Source organism: Myotis lucifugus, unplaced genomic scaffold (assembly GCF_000147115.1).
Source record: "Myotis lucifugus unplaced genomic scaffold, Myoluc2.0 scaffold_364, whole genome shotgun sequence".
Lineage (NCBI taxonomy): Eukaryota > Metazoa > Chordata > Mammalia > Chiroptera > Vespertilionidae > Myotis > Myotis lucifugus.
This window is the reverse complement of record NW_005871412.1, coordinates 625754-643273: the sequence shown is the minus strand read 5'-3', so window position 1 is coordinate 643273 and position 17520 is coordinate 625754. Positions and strand designations below refer to the sequence as shown.

The 17520-nt window shown below is 37.3% G+C and overlaps 1 protein-coding gene across 1 annotated transcript in view; it reads left to right on the top strand.

Moving 5' to 3' along the window:
- The window catches only part of THSD7B (thrombospondin type 1 domain containing 7B), a 720951-nt gene that overhangs the window by 151861 nt on the left and 551570 nt on the right, over positions 1-17520 (top strand). The window contains exon 2 of the mRNA XM_006101466.3: positions 8502-9312. Within this exon, the coding sequence (XP_006101528.3) occupies positions 8502-9312 (811 nt within the window). The remainder of the gene's footprint in view (positions 1-8501; positions 9313-17520) is intronic.

Here is a 17520-nt window from a genome sequence, read left to right as displayed (position 1 = left end):
AGCTTCAGGCTGGAGAGCAGGGCCAGCTCTGGGTCCTCACCCCAGCTGTACTCAGGGCGGAACCCCATCCAAATATTTACCTGCAGGCTTTGCAAGGCTTCATCTGCTCAAGAGATATTGCTGTTAAAAATAGTTATGCCCTGGCCAGGTGGCTTGGTGGGTTGGAGCACCTCCCATACATCAAAATGTTGCAGGTTCGATCCCCAGTTGGGGCGTGTATGGGAGGCAAACAATTGATGTTTCTCTCTCACATTGATATTTCTCTCTCTCTCTCTCTCTCTCTCTCTCTCTCTCTCTCTCTCTTCCTTTCTCTCTCAAATCAGTAAACATATCCTGGGGTCAGGATTTTTTATATAAAAGCACTTAAACTGCAATTGATGTGGAAAAGGTTTGGAGTCAATAAAATTGTGGAGACAAATCCAGTTTCCCGGCCCCTGAGCTGTGTACCTTGACCAGGTTCTTGGACTTCATGCTTTGATGGTCTCATCTAGCAAAGCAGACCAGTATCAATAAGTATGTATGGGCTTGGGGAGATATTAGGTATTCAAAAAAAAAAAAAAGACAGCTGTTACTAACATTACTGTAGTTATTCTAGGGACACAATTTCTAATTGGTGCCTGAGGCTTCTTTTATGTGCTAACCCCTGGGACATCGCTGGATGTTCTCGAACAGGAGCTCAGCCTTGTTCTCAAGCTTGCAAAGTCAGGCCGGAAGCAGTTCACATAATACAGTGAGGGGACCCTGAGAGGAGCTGCTTCCGGTGGCCATGCAGGGACCGAAAAACCTCAGCATTAACAGGCAGTTTGTTGCTTGTGTGTTTTGTGTTTTCATGAAATTTCCACCTTTTTGTTGTTTCTCCTCCCTTCCTTTCCCCACACCTTGGATTACAACCATTTAGGGGGTCCTATTCTTTCCTTGTAGTCTTAGAGCTTTATAACGAAGCCAGTGTGATATAGTGTAATATCACCAGATCAGGTGTCTGGGATGGAATTGTCAGTCCCATTTCTCGCTCAAAATGACTGTGTGACCTTGGGCAAGTGAATGAGTTTGCCTGGGCTTTATTTAGCCAAACACTGTGGGCTAAATGATTCCCTTTTCGTTCCCACATTCTAGGCAGTAAGCAGGCTATAGGGTTTAGTGATCTGAAAAGATCCACTTTGTGTCAGAATGCAGTGAAGATGATGAGGTTTGAGAGTCTCTTCTAGGCCTCAGAATTTTTAGAAAGTGGAATGGAAACCAAAAATATTGATAAACAATTGTAAAGGGTAGTTTTCTGTCTGTGGTGTTGGCATTAACTGATGAGTCGTTCAGATAAGTTTCCAATCTGCTTTGCTGTTGAACTCCTTTTAATGGATTAGTTGCCACTGGCAACTAATAATTTGTAGCCATAAGTGGTAAGTAACAGAGGCACTTTGCTTTTCATTAAGAGACATCTGTCCACCAAGATGAAATGGACTCAGGAAGTGCTGCTGGGTGTCAAACAAAAACACAAGCACACAGAGAGAGCCTGGGCGTCAGGAAAAATGCCTGTGCTTACTTTGAAGTTTAAATATTCAGTCCGAACACTCTGTGGTATTCTCACATGGAATCATGAACTGTCTTCAAAAGTACATCTTTATACCTATGAAAAATAAGATATATTTGGAAGCTTTTAACTGTTGCTGTTAAAATTTTCTGAAGAGATTTATTGGAATGTTTTAGCATGCAGATCCTTCAGATAAAAGGATATGCTTGATTTGGAAATTGTTTTACTATTAATAAAGGAATTTTGTGTTTCTGTAAAAAGTGCAATGGAGTTTTAGGGTTGAAATGCCTTCTCATTTAAAAACATTTTCTCCATTGTATTTCTATTGATATCTGATGCATGACTCACTAATGGCTGTTACTAATGAACAGGTTTCCTCTGCCAGTTTAGAAAGTATCGGGTGGCTAGTATTGGGAAGGTTATTAATTATCATGATAGATTTAGAAACATTGTCTTGGAAACTATCTTCTCTCCGGGGCTTCTGTGAGCATATCTGCCTCCAGTGCTCTCTCCCAACTTCCGGTTTACTGCTTTAGATCCAATGAGCTTTAGGAAGCCAAAGCATTAAGACTGTCAGTCCTGCCCTGCTGGTGTGGCTCAGTGGTTGTGTCGACCTATGAACCAGGAGGTCATGGTTTAATTCCCTGTCAGGACACATGCCCAGGTTGCTGGCTCGATCCCCAATGAGGGGCATGCAGGAGGTGGCCCGATCAATGATACTCTCTTATCATTAATGTTTCTATTTCTCTCTCCCTCTCCCTCTCTAAAATCAATTAAAAAATGAAATAAAATAAAAAAGACTGTCAGTCCTGTGTATAAAATAAGTATAGATAGGGTTGAAGGAGGGGCCCCATGTTCTTTTCATGAGCAAATGGGCATGACATGCAGTGCACAGATTTTGAGAGATATTTAATGCCTCATTCATTTTTATACTCCCAGAGTATAATACACTACCTTCCAAGTAGCGGGTAATTAATAGTAGTTATTTTAATAAATGAATACTCAGATCACACTTTTTTTATTCCTTGAGTTCTTTGATCTATTTTAGAAATATGATTTCTTAGATAATGCCATTTCTTAGATAATTGTCCACTATGTAAATGGAGAGATTACACTGATTATATCACGGTTGATATGAAAGCTTTTTGAAAAGTCACTACATAAATTTCAAGCTTTTTCTTGGAGGTGAGGCATCTTACAGGTAAGCCAGTGTTGTTTGATCTTGCCTTTTATAATTCTGAGGTTTATGAGAGCTTTGATGTAGCGATGATCTGCAAACAATTTGTTTAAGACACTAAAGCTCTGCATTGGCATTTATGTCATTCCTCACCCCCTTTTGCTCCAGTTAAAAATAAGGCAATGTCAGAATAATAAAGCAATGTCAGAATAATAAAAGCTGTGGTTTAAAAAATGAATAATAAAACAATCATTTCCTATTGCATGAATGGTATTAAATCAGAGTTGCTGCCTCAAACAGGGGCGAGAACTGTGCAAAAACTATGGGGTGTGTGCTTATTCTCTCTTCCTCTAGAATTCTTCTTTTTTTGCAGGTATCATAGTGAATACCACACCTAAAATTCAGACATCCAGCAGGTGGTTTTAAATGTGCTGATTTAGATTGGGTGATACATGCATTGAAACTAAGCCAGTTAAGGATAACTTGATCAAAAGAACAATTTGCCAAACTTTTCTACTTCTGGAGGAATATTACATTAGAGTATTCATATATTTGCACTTTCTACAAAAACACAGGCAGGGGAAAGAGAGAGAGAGAGAGAGAGAGAGAGAGAGAGAGAGAGAGAGAGAGAGATATCACAGTATTAATTGTGAATGTGACCTGAGAGTTCATTAATGCTACCTTTCCAGTCCAAACAATTTATTTTTTTACACCATAATTTTAACCTGCTAATTGAAACTCACATGACTTAAAATACATAGCACTTTATTCCAGGGAAATTGTGTTTATTCCACAGAAAGGGGGTAGTAAGATGAAGGTGGATGATGTTTTTATGTAATGTTGGTCCAGGTAAAAAAGTACAGAATGGCTATTCCCATTATAGCATTGAGATGTTTGCTGCAAATACAACACAGTATGCATTTTAATTTAGAGCCATATTATGTCCATAGTTAAACTTTTGATTCTTTAATTGTTCTAAGTTTTGTTTTATTTGTATTACTTGAGACCTGTTCTCAGTTAAGAAATAAAAAATGATTGATGTCTAAAAACAGGGGTTTCTTATATTTTTCTTTAGATTATCTTTAGATATATATTCTGAATATAATCATATTTTATATGTATGACAAATTTAAAGGTGGTATTGTTTTCTTTATGCAACTACTCAAAATTTTAATACGTTCTTTCATTTCTGAACGTGGGCAAGGGACATAATATTTCTCAAACTGCAGGCCACGTTTCACTTTAACATGCATGTTTTTTGAAATGGCAGAATTTCTCAGAGCCGCGTGGTTTTCACTATTGTGTGTGCTTAATGTTCACAGTCAAACATAACTGAATAAATAAGAGGATACATTTTCTCTCCTTGCCTGAAAAGTGAAAATTGTTATAGGTCAACTGCTGAGAGGTCTTGCCTCCATCACATACGTCTTGCTTGCAACTTATTTTCCATTTATTCCAAGCAAACACAATTCACTTTACATTTGCTTGTTATTTACTTGGTTTTTAGTTGTTTTAACATAAGAAGAAATTATTCTTTCTCAGCTGTGCAGGTGCTGCGCTCCTAACTTCCCAGTGCCAGGAGTGGAAACCCCTGCTCACATACCATCTTGATTATTTGTTCTACTCATACTCAAAAGCGTATTAACTCACACATAGAAGAGATCATAACTAAGCTACACACAAATCTGCCTTGTGGTTTGAGGATCACATATACCAACGCACACCTAGGAAGGGCTTCTTTCAAATGCGGGTCAAGAGCCCAAGCGAGGAGTCCCACAGGCCTGGAGTCCCAATGTAGTGACCACATACTGGCTGTGTACCCTTGGATGTGCTTTGTAAGGTCTCTGACGTTCGTTTTCATCAATGGATAAAAGGTGCTCCAGCTCATAGGATCATTTAAGGAACAGGAAGGTACTTGGCAAATCACTATGGCATGATGTAAACCGGCTGTTTAAAAAAACCCACAGGGCTTGATTTGCCTTGATTTGTAGTGTGATATAAATCCTCCCACCATGGCCAATTTCCAACTATGAATGATTTAACAGCCACCTGGTAAAATTCCTAAATATTTAACAGTCCCCTGGCACCAACCAAGTGCAGCCCACCATTGCTAGCCCTCAATAAATGGCAGTAATTATTTGTTAATAATTATCTTTTGTCCTCCATTGATCTAGAAAAAATATTCCTGTTTGGAAAATTCCGTATAGATGGAGGATGTGAAAGCTAAGGAAAGAATAGTAATTTACAATGTTTAAAATGTTAATGATTTCAAATAACAAACAAAAAAGCTCCCTTCAGAATTTTAGAAGTAGGCAGAAAACTAGTAAGAAAACAACATTTACTACTACGAAATGTGTTAATTAAATGCTTTAAAATAGGGATAACTTTGTAAAATATTCTGGGTGACTTAAATTTAATATTAACTTTTTCAAGATTAGTTTGGAATGACTTAACTTTCTGGTCTTAGATTATTTAATCTACACACACACACACACACACACACACACACAAATCCTAACTGGAAAAGTGTGTGTATTTGATACCTATCAAATAGAGATAAACTGGCAGCCATTATTTTAAAACCCAGTGCTTTACAAAAAAAGTTTCCTTTAAATTTATCCAAATAACTTTTATATCATTCAAGACTGATTTTGGATTTTCAAAGTTGGCTGCAATCTTATGTCTTTTTGAAATGTTCCTTTACTGAATAACTGCGGAAATCATTTTTTCGTGGTAATAATAACAATTTGCATGTTTAGTCTGACATGATGGACAGGGGATGGCATATTAAAAGGAAACTACTTCAGAACAGCTGGACATATTAAGCCTGAAAATACCTTTTATGTAACAATGGACATCTCAATATACAAAGTGCAAAGCTGTGAGCGATCTAGGAGAGAATCAGGAGACTTGAGAGCAAATCAGTTTGTGCTGAGAGCACCACTTTCCATGTACATGCCCTGGCTCATGAGCAAGGCTGGAACAACAGGCCTGGGGAAGCATGTGGGAAACCAAGGGCATTTGGTGAGTGGAAGCTGATTCACTCTAGTGAAACTTCTCTGTCCATTTCTGTAAGAGACTAGTGTGGAGGTGCTAAAAGAAGAGGGTGTATTTTCTATGTTAATCCCTCTCACAAAGTAAAGAATCACTGGAACTCTGGCTTCACAGGGGATTGCCTAGGTTTACATACCCAGAGCGGGGCCATGAGGAAGAACTGGGATGACTGTGTGTATTAGAACCCAAACCATTGTCCACTCAAGTGAGATCCTCATGTGGCATGTGGCCCCAGTTGCAAATACCCGTCTCTGGGGCTGCTAAGTGCATTTGACTGTGCACACATGTACTATTCCTAGACATGCAATAGATGTGCATGAAGTATATTCCATGAAGTAATTAAGTGGCATTTTGGGGGCGGTATCCGATTTTGGGAAAGACTATACCAGTGATTCCCAAAGTGGGCGCTACCGCCCCCTGGTGGGCGCTGCAGCGATCCAGGGGGGGCGGTGATGGGCACAGGTGCATTTGTTTTAACTTTTTTTGTATTACCTTTCTATTCTGAGTATTAGAACCCAAACCATTGTCCACTCAAGTGAGATCCTCATGTGGCATGTGGCCCCAGTTGCAAATACCTGTCTTTAATACATATATCTTTCTGTTTAATTGCTATTAAAATTTAAAAAAAAATAATTTCCAAGGGGCGCTGAGTAATATTTTTTCTGGAAAGGGGGTGGTAGGCCAAATAAGTTTGGGAACCACTGGACTATACCTTCTTCCTCTCACTTGTATAAATTAAAACATTTCTCAGGGTGTGAATTGCTTTTAGGATTATCACAACCCTAGTGTGGGGGTATAAGTTACATTTTCCAAGTTCATATTACATATTTAAGTGAAAGAGAGAAATGTTTTATGTTTTTCTATTGACACAAAATGGGGTCACTTGGAGTCCTTGCGAAAAGATATATAATTAGCCTTCTGGACAAGCCAGCTGGTATGTCACCAAAAAAAAATGTGAGAAACATCAACTGGCAGGTCTTTCATCTGCTCATTTCTTGGACTCTTTCCCACAAAAACTAATTCATTAATTTAAAGATTTGGCATATGACAAGGCAATGTGGGAAACTTTACCTGGAGTCAATACCTATCAGAAATCAAAAGGGATATATTTCAAGGACTGTAGGAGCAGGTTTTCCAAAGGCAATTCAGCACTAATTATTCTTTTATGACCTTACTTTAGCCCCTATATCATATTTTGTTCTTTTTTATGTAATTTATTCTGCAAGCAAAAACCAAAATTGAGGACAACTATTTAGAAAATGAAAATATATTTAGGATAATTTGGCAGGTTATTTTTTAATAACATATTTCTCTTTTGAGCTATTTAGGATATGAGCCAAAGGATTGAAAACATGATAAATCCTACTTTATTAAAACTTGGATCTAGGGCTTTTCTTTTAGATGAAACACTGCCCAACTGGAAAGTATTAATAATGAATTAGATATATAGGCTTTGAACATAATAATTACAATGATTCCAATCTTTTTTTAAGTATTGTCTACTTTGCACCACATTATATCATTGATCCTCAGAACAGCTCTATAAGTCAGTGCTTTTTTTTAATCTTCTTCCTATGTAGTTAAGGAAACTAAGGCTTAGACATTTATTGTTTTGTTGTTGTTGTTGAAAGTATTATATATGTCCCCTTTTTCCTCATTGACCTCTTCTATCCTGTTTCTCTACCCTCCCCCCCCTAACCCCCACCCGCCCGCCCCAGGCCTTCATCACCCTTTTTTCTGTGTTCCATGGGTTATGCATATATTCATATGAGTTCTTTGGTTGAACTCTTCCCACCTACCCACCCTCCCCCATGTTCCCTCTGAGATTCGACAGTCTGTTCTATGCTTCTCTGTCTCTGGATCTATTTTGTTCGTCAGTTTATTTTGTTCATTATATTCCACATATGAGTGAGATCATGTGATACTTGTCTTTCTCTGACTGGCTTATTTCGCTTAGCATAATATTCTCCAGGTCCCTCCATGCTGTTGCAAATGGTAAGAGTTACTTCTTTTTTTACAGCTGCATAGTATTCCATTGTGAAAATGTACCACAGCTTTTTTATCCACTTATCTACTGATGGGCACTTGGGATGTCTCCAGATCTTAGCTATTGTAAATTGTGCTGCTATGAACATAGGGGTGCATACATTCTTTCTGATTGTAGTTTCTGTTTTCTTAGGATACTTTTCTAGAAGTGGGATCACTGGGTCAAATGGCAGTTCCATATTTAATTTTTTGAGGAAACTCCATACTGTTTTCCATAAGAAAGTTTTTTTTAAATCCTCAACCAAGGACATGCTTAGAGATAGCAAGGGAGGGAGGAAGGGAGGGAAGGAGAGGGAGAGAGGGAGAGAGAGAGATTATGAGAGAGAAACATTCAGTTGTCTTCTGTACATGCCCAGACTGGTGATCAAACCTGCAACTCAGGTATGTGCCCTGACTAGGAATTGAACCCTCTACCTTTCAGTGCACAGGACGACACTGGACTAACTGAGCCTCTCCAGCCAGACAAGGATTAGAAATGTGAAGTAATTTGTCCAAGTTTCTATTGCTAGTAAGAGAGGAAAGGGGGATTACATGAAGGCCAACTGATGGAGAATCACCTTCTGAATCACTAAATTATATTGTCCACCAAGATTTGCAATTTCACATCAGCTGTAGGAAAAGTATGCAGATTGCCCTGTTTTTGTGTGGATGGTGGCATGGAGCCTCTGAGTAACTGACACCTTGTTTCTCTGCCTGTAGGCCCCTGGGGACGGTGTACAGGAGACTGTGGGCCTGGAGGAGTCCAGACTCGGGCACTGTGGTGCTTCCACTTTGAAGGTTGGACAAGTCACCTGTCCAGCTGTGATGAGAACCACAGGCCTCCAAAGGAGAGGAGCTGCTTCCGAGTCTGCGACTGGCACAGCGACCTCTTCCAGTGGGAGGTCTCTGACTGGCACCACTGTGTGCTTGCTCCCCCAGTCCTGGGCCAGGCCAAGCCTCGGACCTCCGAGTGCGTGACGGCCCAGCATGGGCTGCAGCACCGGACTGTGCGCTGTGTTCAGAAGTTGAACAGGACCATGGTCGCCAGCGAAATATGCGAGCACTTTGCCCCTCAGCCCCCCACAGAACAAGCGTGCCTCATTCCTTGCCCGCGGGATTGTGTTGTATCCGAGTTCTCACAATGGTCCAAGTGTAGCAAGGGATGCGGGAAGCGACTGCAGCACCGGACCCGCGTGGCCATCGCTCCCCCTCTCTACGGAGGGTCTCACTGTCCCAATCTGACGGAGACAAGAACCTGTGTCGCCCCCATTTCCTGTCCTCTCGGCGAAGAGGAATATACTTTTAGCCTTAAAGTTGGCCCGTGGAGTAAATGTAGACTGCCTCAGCTGAAGGACATGGACCTCGCCGGAAGGACTGTTGTGGATTTTAGCTCTGATTCAAAGGAGCAAGTCACCTTGAGATACCCAGGTTACAAGCCACATCACCACGCCAAGCCCTGGGACATAGAGATAGGTTACCAAACCCGGCAGGTGTGGTGTACCAGGAGTGATGGGAAAAATGCCATGATAAGGTAGGAGGCCTTCCGTGTTCATATTTTTGACTCACCTAAATATCGTACAGTGTAATTTTATAAGGTTTCTTTCCGATTTTCTGCAAAAGGACAATTGTAAGCAGGCTTGGGATTTTAGTGTTTAGAAGTTTTATTTGAGAAGTCTTCAATTTTAATTCTAAAAATACCAGAGTGTAGCCCAGGCAATGCTCTGAATTCTTGCATAATTGGTAGTGGAACTATATTGGGTGTCATATATTTCCACACTTTATCAAATATCAACCAATTAAAACAAAAGTCTTTTATTACTATAGTAATAAAAAGATATAAATATTCAACTTCACTCAAGTTGGTGATATAAGTTATTTAAATGATAATTTTTAATAATTTTTTTCTTAAACTTCTTTTATTGCTTTAGTTTTGTTTTCATGATTAAGAAAGATTTTTTTACATCTGAGATGTAGAATTTTTTTATAATAGAACTAATATTAATATGTTAATCTAAGACTGCTTTCTTTGGTGTTGATATGATAAAAATATTAACTTGAACAGCAAATAATTAGAATTACAACCTCTACAGGGTATGAACTAAAACTTAAAAGCCATTATCTAGGTTTCAAGATTATGTGTAATTGTTTTATTTTAAATTGTAGTATAAAACATCGTGACATTAAACCCAGGGAACTATGTTAAAGTAATATTTGTTGAATTTTCCCCCAGAAGGCCTTATATGGAAACACTGGTATATTGCCAAGTTTCTTCCAAATTAAGATGCTTTTCAATAGTATTTAAATTACCAAACAATGAAACACTCATCTTTAAAATTACTCATTACAGCGTTGGTGGTAAACAATGAAACACTCATCTTTAAAATTACTCAGTATCACTCGTTACTGTTTTCTGGGGATCCACAGCTGGCTGGGAGAGGTTCAGAAGGCTACCTCTGCTATTCAAGAACAAAGAGATGTGATGATTTTTTTTATTTGACTTTAAAAATGAGCATATTTTATCTTGGGTGCTTCATTCTGATTTATGCTGCATACAATTTGCAAGTCCATTGAAGAGTGATTTTCTGCCTTTTACTATTGCCTCCCTCTGTGCAGCCCAAAAGATTAAGTAGATGATTTGGGTGATGATTATTTGAATATGTATGTGGAATTCTGTAATAACATTGTTTTCTTAATATTCTACATTGTATTATTACATAGAATGTTTTCATCTTTAGTTTGCTTGTTTTTACCAAGTTCTTTAAAAATATTAATGGATTTTATTTTTAGAGCAGTTTCAGTTTTATTTTTACAGAGGATTTGAGTGGAAAATATAGAGTTCTCATATGCCTTCTCATCACTCCCCTTCCACACATACACTGTTTCACACACATATCTTGCATTGGTGTAGTATATTTGTTACAATGGATGAGGCAATATTGATACATTACTATAGCCCAGAGTACATTAGAGTTCTACGGGCTTGTACCGATGTATAATGACGTGCATCCATCATTGCTATATCATAGAAAATAGTTTCACTTCCATAAAAATCTGTAATCCATCTGCTGATCTAATGCTTCTTCTCCTTGAACCCCTGCTAACCAATGATCTCTTACTGTCTCCATATTTTGTCTTTTCCCAGAATGTCAGAGTGTTGGACTGATGTACTGTATGGCCTTTTCTGTTTAGCTTTGTTCACTTGGCAATATACAGTTAAGGGTCCTCCATGTCTATTCATGGCTTGATAGCTCGGTTGTTTTTATCACTGAGTATTCCGTTGTCTGAGTGTACCGCACTTTTTTATCCATTCACCTATTGAAGGACATATCGGTTGCTTCCAAGTTTCTGCACTTGTGTATAAACTGCTATAAACATTCATGTGAGATTTTTATGTGGCCATGTGTTTTCAGTGCATATGGGTAAATGTCAATGAACACAATTCATGGATATTATAGTAAGAGTATATGTAGTTTCTACAAAATTTCCGAAATGTCTGTCAAAATGGCTGTATAATTTTTTATCCCCAATAACAATGAATGAGAATCCAACTGCTTCACGTACTGGCAGGACTTGGTGTTTTCAGTGCTTTGGGTTTTAGTCATTTTAATAGGTATATGATGGAATCTTGCTTTAATTTTCCATTCCTTAATGATATATGATGTGGAGCTTATTTGCCATCTGTATATCTTCCTTGGTGAGATGTCTGTTTATTAAAAATATATTTTATTGATTTTTTTACAGAGAGGAAGGGAGAGAGATAGAGAGTTAAAAACATCGATCAGCTGCCTCCTGCACATCTCCCACTGGGGATGTGCCCGCAACCCAGGTACATGCCCTTGACCGGAATCGAACCTGGGACCCTTCAGTCCGCAGGCTGACGCTCCATCCATTGAGCCAAACCGGCTTCGGCGAGATGTCTGTTTAGATCTCTTATCTATTTATTGATTTGTAGGTTTTTTTCTTATTGTTGAGTTTTAAGAATTGTTTTATTTTCTGTTTTATCAGATATGTCTTTCAAAAATATATTTCAGCCCTGGCCAGTGTGGCTCAGTTGGTTAGGCACCATCCCATGCATGTAAAGGTTGCAAGTTCAAGTCCTGATCAGAGCACATGCCCAGGTTTCAGGCTTGATCCCCAGTAGAGGGCATGCAGAAGGCAACTGATGAATGTTTGTTCTCATATTGATGCTTCTCTCTTTCCCTCTCCTTCCCTCTCTCAAAAAATCAATTATAGTGCAGTTTGTGACCTGTCTTCTTATTCTCTTAAAGAAGTTTTTTGTTTGTTTGTTTTTTACCTTAATGAAGTTCAGTTTATCATTATTTCTGTTATGGATCATTCTTTGGTGTTAAATCTAAAATATAAATAAATAAAAAATCACCAAACCCAAGGTCAACTATATTTTTTCTAATGTTATCTTCTACAAGTTTTATAGTTTTGCATTTTACATTTAGGTTTATGATCTATTTTGAGTGAATTTTTGTGAAAGGTGTAAGGTCTGTGTCTTGATTTACTATTTTTTTTGGTTGTCCTATCACCATGTATTACAAAGATTATCCTTGCCCTAACCGATTTGGCTCAGTGGATAGAGCGTCAGCCTGCGAACTCAAGGGTCCCGGGTTCGATTCCGGTCAAGGGCATGTACCTTGGTTGCGGGCACATCCCCAGTAGGGAGTGTGTAGGAGGCAGCTGATCAATGTTTCTCTCTCATTGATGTTTCTGGCTCTCTATCCCTCTCCCTTTCTCTCTGTAAAAAAATCAATAAAATATATAAGTTTTTTAAAAAGATTATTCTTTCTTCACTGCATTGCCTTGTTCCTTTGTCAAAGATCAGTTGACACTATTTGTGTGTATTTATTTCTGAGCTGTCTTTATTGCATTGATCCCTTTACATATTCCTTGCTAATAACACACTGTCTTTAATACTAAAGATTTATTGTAAGTCCTGAAGTTGGGTAGTCCTGAATTAGTTTTGTGTTGATTGACTCTTCTGGATCTTTTGTCTTTTCATATACATTTTAGAAGCATTTGGTTCATAACCACACAACCACACATTTGTTCATAATTTTCTTGTAATGTATAGATTAATTTGGGACGAACTAACATCTTGATAATATTTAATCTTCCTATTTATTTACATGGGTTATCCATTTATTTAAATTTTCTTTGATTTCTTTCACCAGAGTTTTGTACTTTTTCTCATATAGACCTTGTACATATTTTATTAGATTGACACTTAAGTATTTCACATATTTTTGGTGCTAATACAAATGTATTGTGTTTTTAATTTCAAATTCTATGTTTTCATTGTTGGTACACAAGATAGCAATTGTCTTGTCTGTTAATCTTGTATCCTACAACTTTGTTATAATTGCTTATTAGTTTCAAGATGCTTTTTGTTGTTATTGTTGATTCTTTGGAATTATCTGTATAGATAACTATATCATTTGCAAATATTTCTTTCTTTTCTATCTATATACCTTTTATTTCCTATTCCTGTTTTATTGCATTATCTAGGACTTCTATTATGATCTAAAATAGGAGTGGTAAGAAGGAACATCCGTGCCTTGTTCCTGATCTTAGCTTGAAAGCATCTGGTTTCCCACCACTAAATATAATGTGAACTGTAGGGTTTTTATAGATGTTCTTCATCCATTTGAAGAAATCACCCTCTATTCCTAATTTGCTGAGAATTTTTATCATGCATAGGTCTTAGGCTTTGTCAAATGCTTTTTCCCCCGTATATAGATCGGATTTATTAATGTTCTTTTTAAAAATGTATTTTTATTGATTTCAGAAAGGAAGGGAGAATGAGAGAGAGATAGAAACATCAATGATAAGAGAGAATCATTGATTGGCTGCCTTCTGAATGCCCCACACCGGGAATCGAGCCTGCAGCCCAGGCATGTGCCCTGACCAAGACTTGAATAGTAACCTCCTGGTTCATAGGTTGATGCTCAACCACTGAGCCATGCTGGGTGGGCTATTAATATTCTTGATTCCATTATTGATTTTTGAATGTTGAACAAGCTTTGCACACCTGAAATAAATCACCCTCGCTTGAGGTGTATTATATTTATAATATATTGTTGGATATTATTTGCTAATATTTTGTTGACCCTTTTTACATACATACTCATGACAGATATCAGTCTTAATTTTCCTTTCTTGTAATTGCTTTCTTCAGTATTGGTATTAGGGTAATGCTGGCCTCATAGAATGAATTGGGACATATGTCCTCTGCTTTGTTTTTCCAAAATAAATTATAGAGAATTGCTGTATATTTTTTTTCCTTGAATGTTTGATGGAATTTGACAGTGAACCCATATGGTCCTGGTGTTTTATGTTTTGACAGGTTATTAATTATTGATTCAATTACTTTAATGGCTATAGATCTGCCAGGGTAGGTCTGCCCTGGCATGTGTGGCTCAGTTATTAAGGATTGTCCCATGCATGAAAAGGTCACCTGTTTGATTCTGGTCAGAGCACATGCCTGGGTTCCTGGCTTGATCCCCAGTATGGGTCGTGCAGGAGGCAGCTGATCATTATTTTTTCTCTCTCGCTAAAAATCAATAGCATACATATTTAAAAATAGATATTTGCCCTAGCCGGCTTGGCTCAGTGGATAGAGCGTCAGCCTGCGGACTGAAGTGTTCCAGGTTCGATTCCGGCCGAGTGCACATGCCTGGGTTGCAGGCTCGTTCCCCAGTAGGGGGTGTGCAGTAGGCAGCCAATCAATGATTCTCTCTCATCATTGATGTTTCTATCTCTCTCTCCTTCTCCCTTCCTCTCTGAAATCAATAAAGAAATATATTTTAAAAAAATAGATATAGATCTATTCAGATTATAAATTTCTCCTTGTGTGAGTTTTAGCTGTGTGTGTTGTTTAAGGAATTAATTCATTCATCTAAGTTATCAAATTTGTGGTCATAGACTTATGTGTTTTTGAATATTTATAATATTCCTATATGATACTTTTAATGTCCATGAGATCATTAGTGATGACCCCTCTTTAATTACTGATATTAGTAATTACTGAAATTAGTAATTTCTCTTTATTATCTTAGTTAACCTACCCAGAGATTTATCAATTTTATTGAACTTTTCAAAGAACCAATTTTTTATTTTAGTTATTTTTTCTATTTATTTTCTGTTTCAGCTCTAGTTTTTATTATTTAATTCTACTTACTTTGGATTGAATTTGCTGTTCTTTTTGTAGTTTACTAATGTAGAAGTTTAGGTTATTAACTTTAGATATTTATTCTTTCCTAATATGCAAATTCAGTGCCACAAATTTTCCTCTTAGCACTGCTTTCATTGCACCCTACTATTTTAATGTTGGTTTAGTTCAAAATATTGTTTAATTTCTCTTGATTTTTTTTTTACTCTGGCCCATGTAGTATTTTGAAGTGTGTTGTTTAAACACCATGGTTCTCCAGCCATCTTTCTATTATTTTTTGTAGTTTAATTCCGTTGTGCTCTGAGAGCATACTTTGTATGATTTCTATACTTTTAGATTCGTTCAGGTGTGTTTTATAACCCATAATGTGGTCCGTCTTGGTGAATGTTCTGTGTAAGCCTGAGAGAATGTGCATTCTACTTTGTTGGATGTAGTAGTCTATAAATGTCGATTATATTCAGATGATTAATGGTGCTGTTTAGTTCAACTATGTCCTTACTGATTTTCTGCCTGTTGGATCTGTCCACTTCTAATAGAGGAGTGTTGAAGTCTTCAACTATAATAGTAGAATCATCTATTCTTCTTTGCAATTTTATATGTTGTTGGGCATATACATATTCCAGGATTGCTATGTCTTTTGGGAGTATTGACCATTTTATTGTTATGGAATGCCAATTTTTATGCCTGATAATGTTCCTTGCTGTAAATTCTGCTTTGTGTGGAATTATTATAATTACTCCATTTTTTTTATTACTGTTATCATGGTATATCTTTTTCTATCCCTTTATTTTTTGTGTGTATTTATTTATTTATTTTTATTTTATTTTTTAGATTCTTTATTGTTGAAAGTATTACATATGTCTCCTTCCCCCCCCCATTGTCCATCCCTTTACTCTTTTATCTATCTGTGTGTCTTTATATTTAGTGTGAGTTTCTTGTAGATGACATAAATTTTGATCTTGTTAGTTTATTCATTTTGGCAGTTTTAGTCCCTTAATTGATATATTTATATCACTGACATTTAAAATGGTTATTGATATAATTGGATTAACATCTACCACATTTATTCTAGTTTTCCATTCATTGCCTTAATGGTGCTGTTCTTTGTTTCACTTATTGACTTCTTCTGATTTTCATCTGTCTGTTTTTAATTGAACATTTTATATTATGTCATTTTGTCTCCTCTTTTAACATATCAATAGCAGTTGCCTTAGAGTTTACATTGTAAATTTACCACTAATTTAGTCCACTTTCAGATAACACAATACCACTTTACACGTACTGCAAGTACCTGAGGGCAGAGTATTCCTAGTCCCTTTCTCCCATCCCTTATAACATTGCTGGTATTAGTTTCACTTACCTACATTTGAATCATTAAATACATTGTTATTATAATTTTGAACAAATTATCAACTATTAGATCAATTATGAATAAAAATAAAATATTTTATTTTACCTTCTTTATTTCTCCTCCAACAGGCCTTCTCTATTTATGTGAACCTAAGTTTCTCACTTATATGTATTATTTTCTTTTTTCCAAAGAATTTCTCTTAATATTTCTTTTTTTAATGTTTTTATTGACTTTAGAGAGAGGAAGGTAGGAGAGAGAGAGAAAGAGACAAGAATGGCTGGGATCAACTGCCCCTCCTACTGGGGATCAAGTCTGCAACCCAGGAATGTGCCCTCACCAGGATCAAACCAGTGATCTTTTGTTTCATGGGAAGACGCGCAACCAACTTAGCCACACAGGCCAGAGATCTCTTAACATTTCTTCTCCTGGGGGCTCCTCCAGGCTTTTGTGATCCTCTGCATCCACCTGTTTGTCTCTATAATTTTGAGGGCACCCATCTTCCCTGTGATTAAATTTTCTGAGGGATCTAAAAAAAGATGTTGATTTTCAGTTTGTTTGGCCTTTTTGTTGTTATGAGGACTGTAGAGACCCTTTCTAAGCTGAAATGGAAACCACAAATCACCATGTTCTCTTTTGAGTTCTAGGCAGGATACTGAACCAAAACAACTATTTTTTTTTTTTACATTATGTCATGAAATCTATTCTAGTCACTTTAGTCATGAAAGCATTATGAAATGACTAATATACTATCATGAAATGAGTAGATTACTAGGTGTTCAGTGGGGATATTTCTATTCCGCTACCTTCCACTGCAGTGAACAAAAACATTGTCCTTGACATCTGTTCGGCAGCATTGTCGACACAGTTGTCTCATTTCCATCCAACCTGATGAACTGTGGACTATGTGGGCACAGTCAACCAAGATTATTTTAAAAGGCTAAATCTATCTCTGAAAAGTACACTGTGTGTGTGTGTGGGGGGGGGGGTATGTGTGTGTGGGAGTGGATCCGATTCATTCCGGAAACCATTGTTATTTTTGTGTGTCTATTGACTTCTAGGATGAGCTTGGTTTCCTGTAATCATTAAAAATTGTCCCAAAGCATAGGTTCCTTTTACTCTGTGCTTATATCTACCTTTAGATCACTTTCCTTTTGATGGGCTCTGTGAGACTGTAGGACAAGTGGCCTTCTGTTTTCTCTTTTCTGACTATG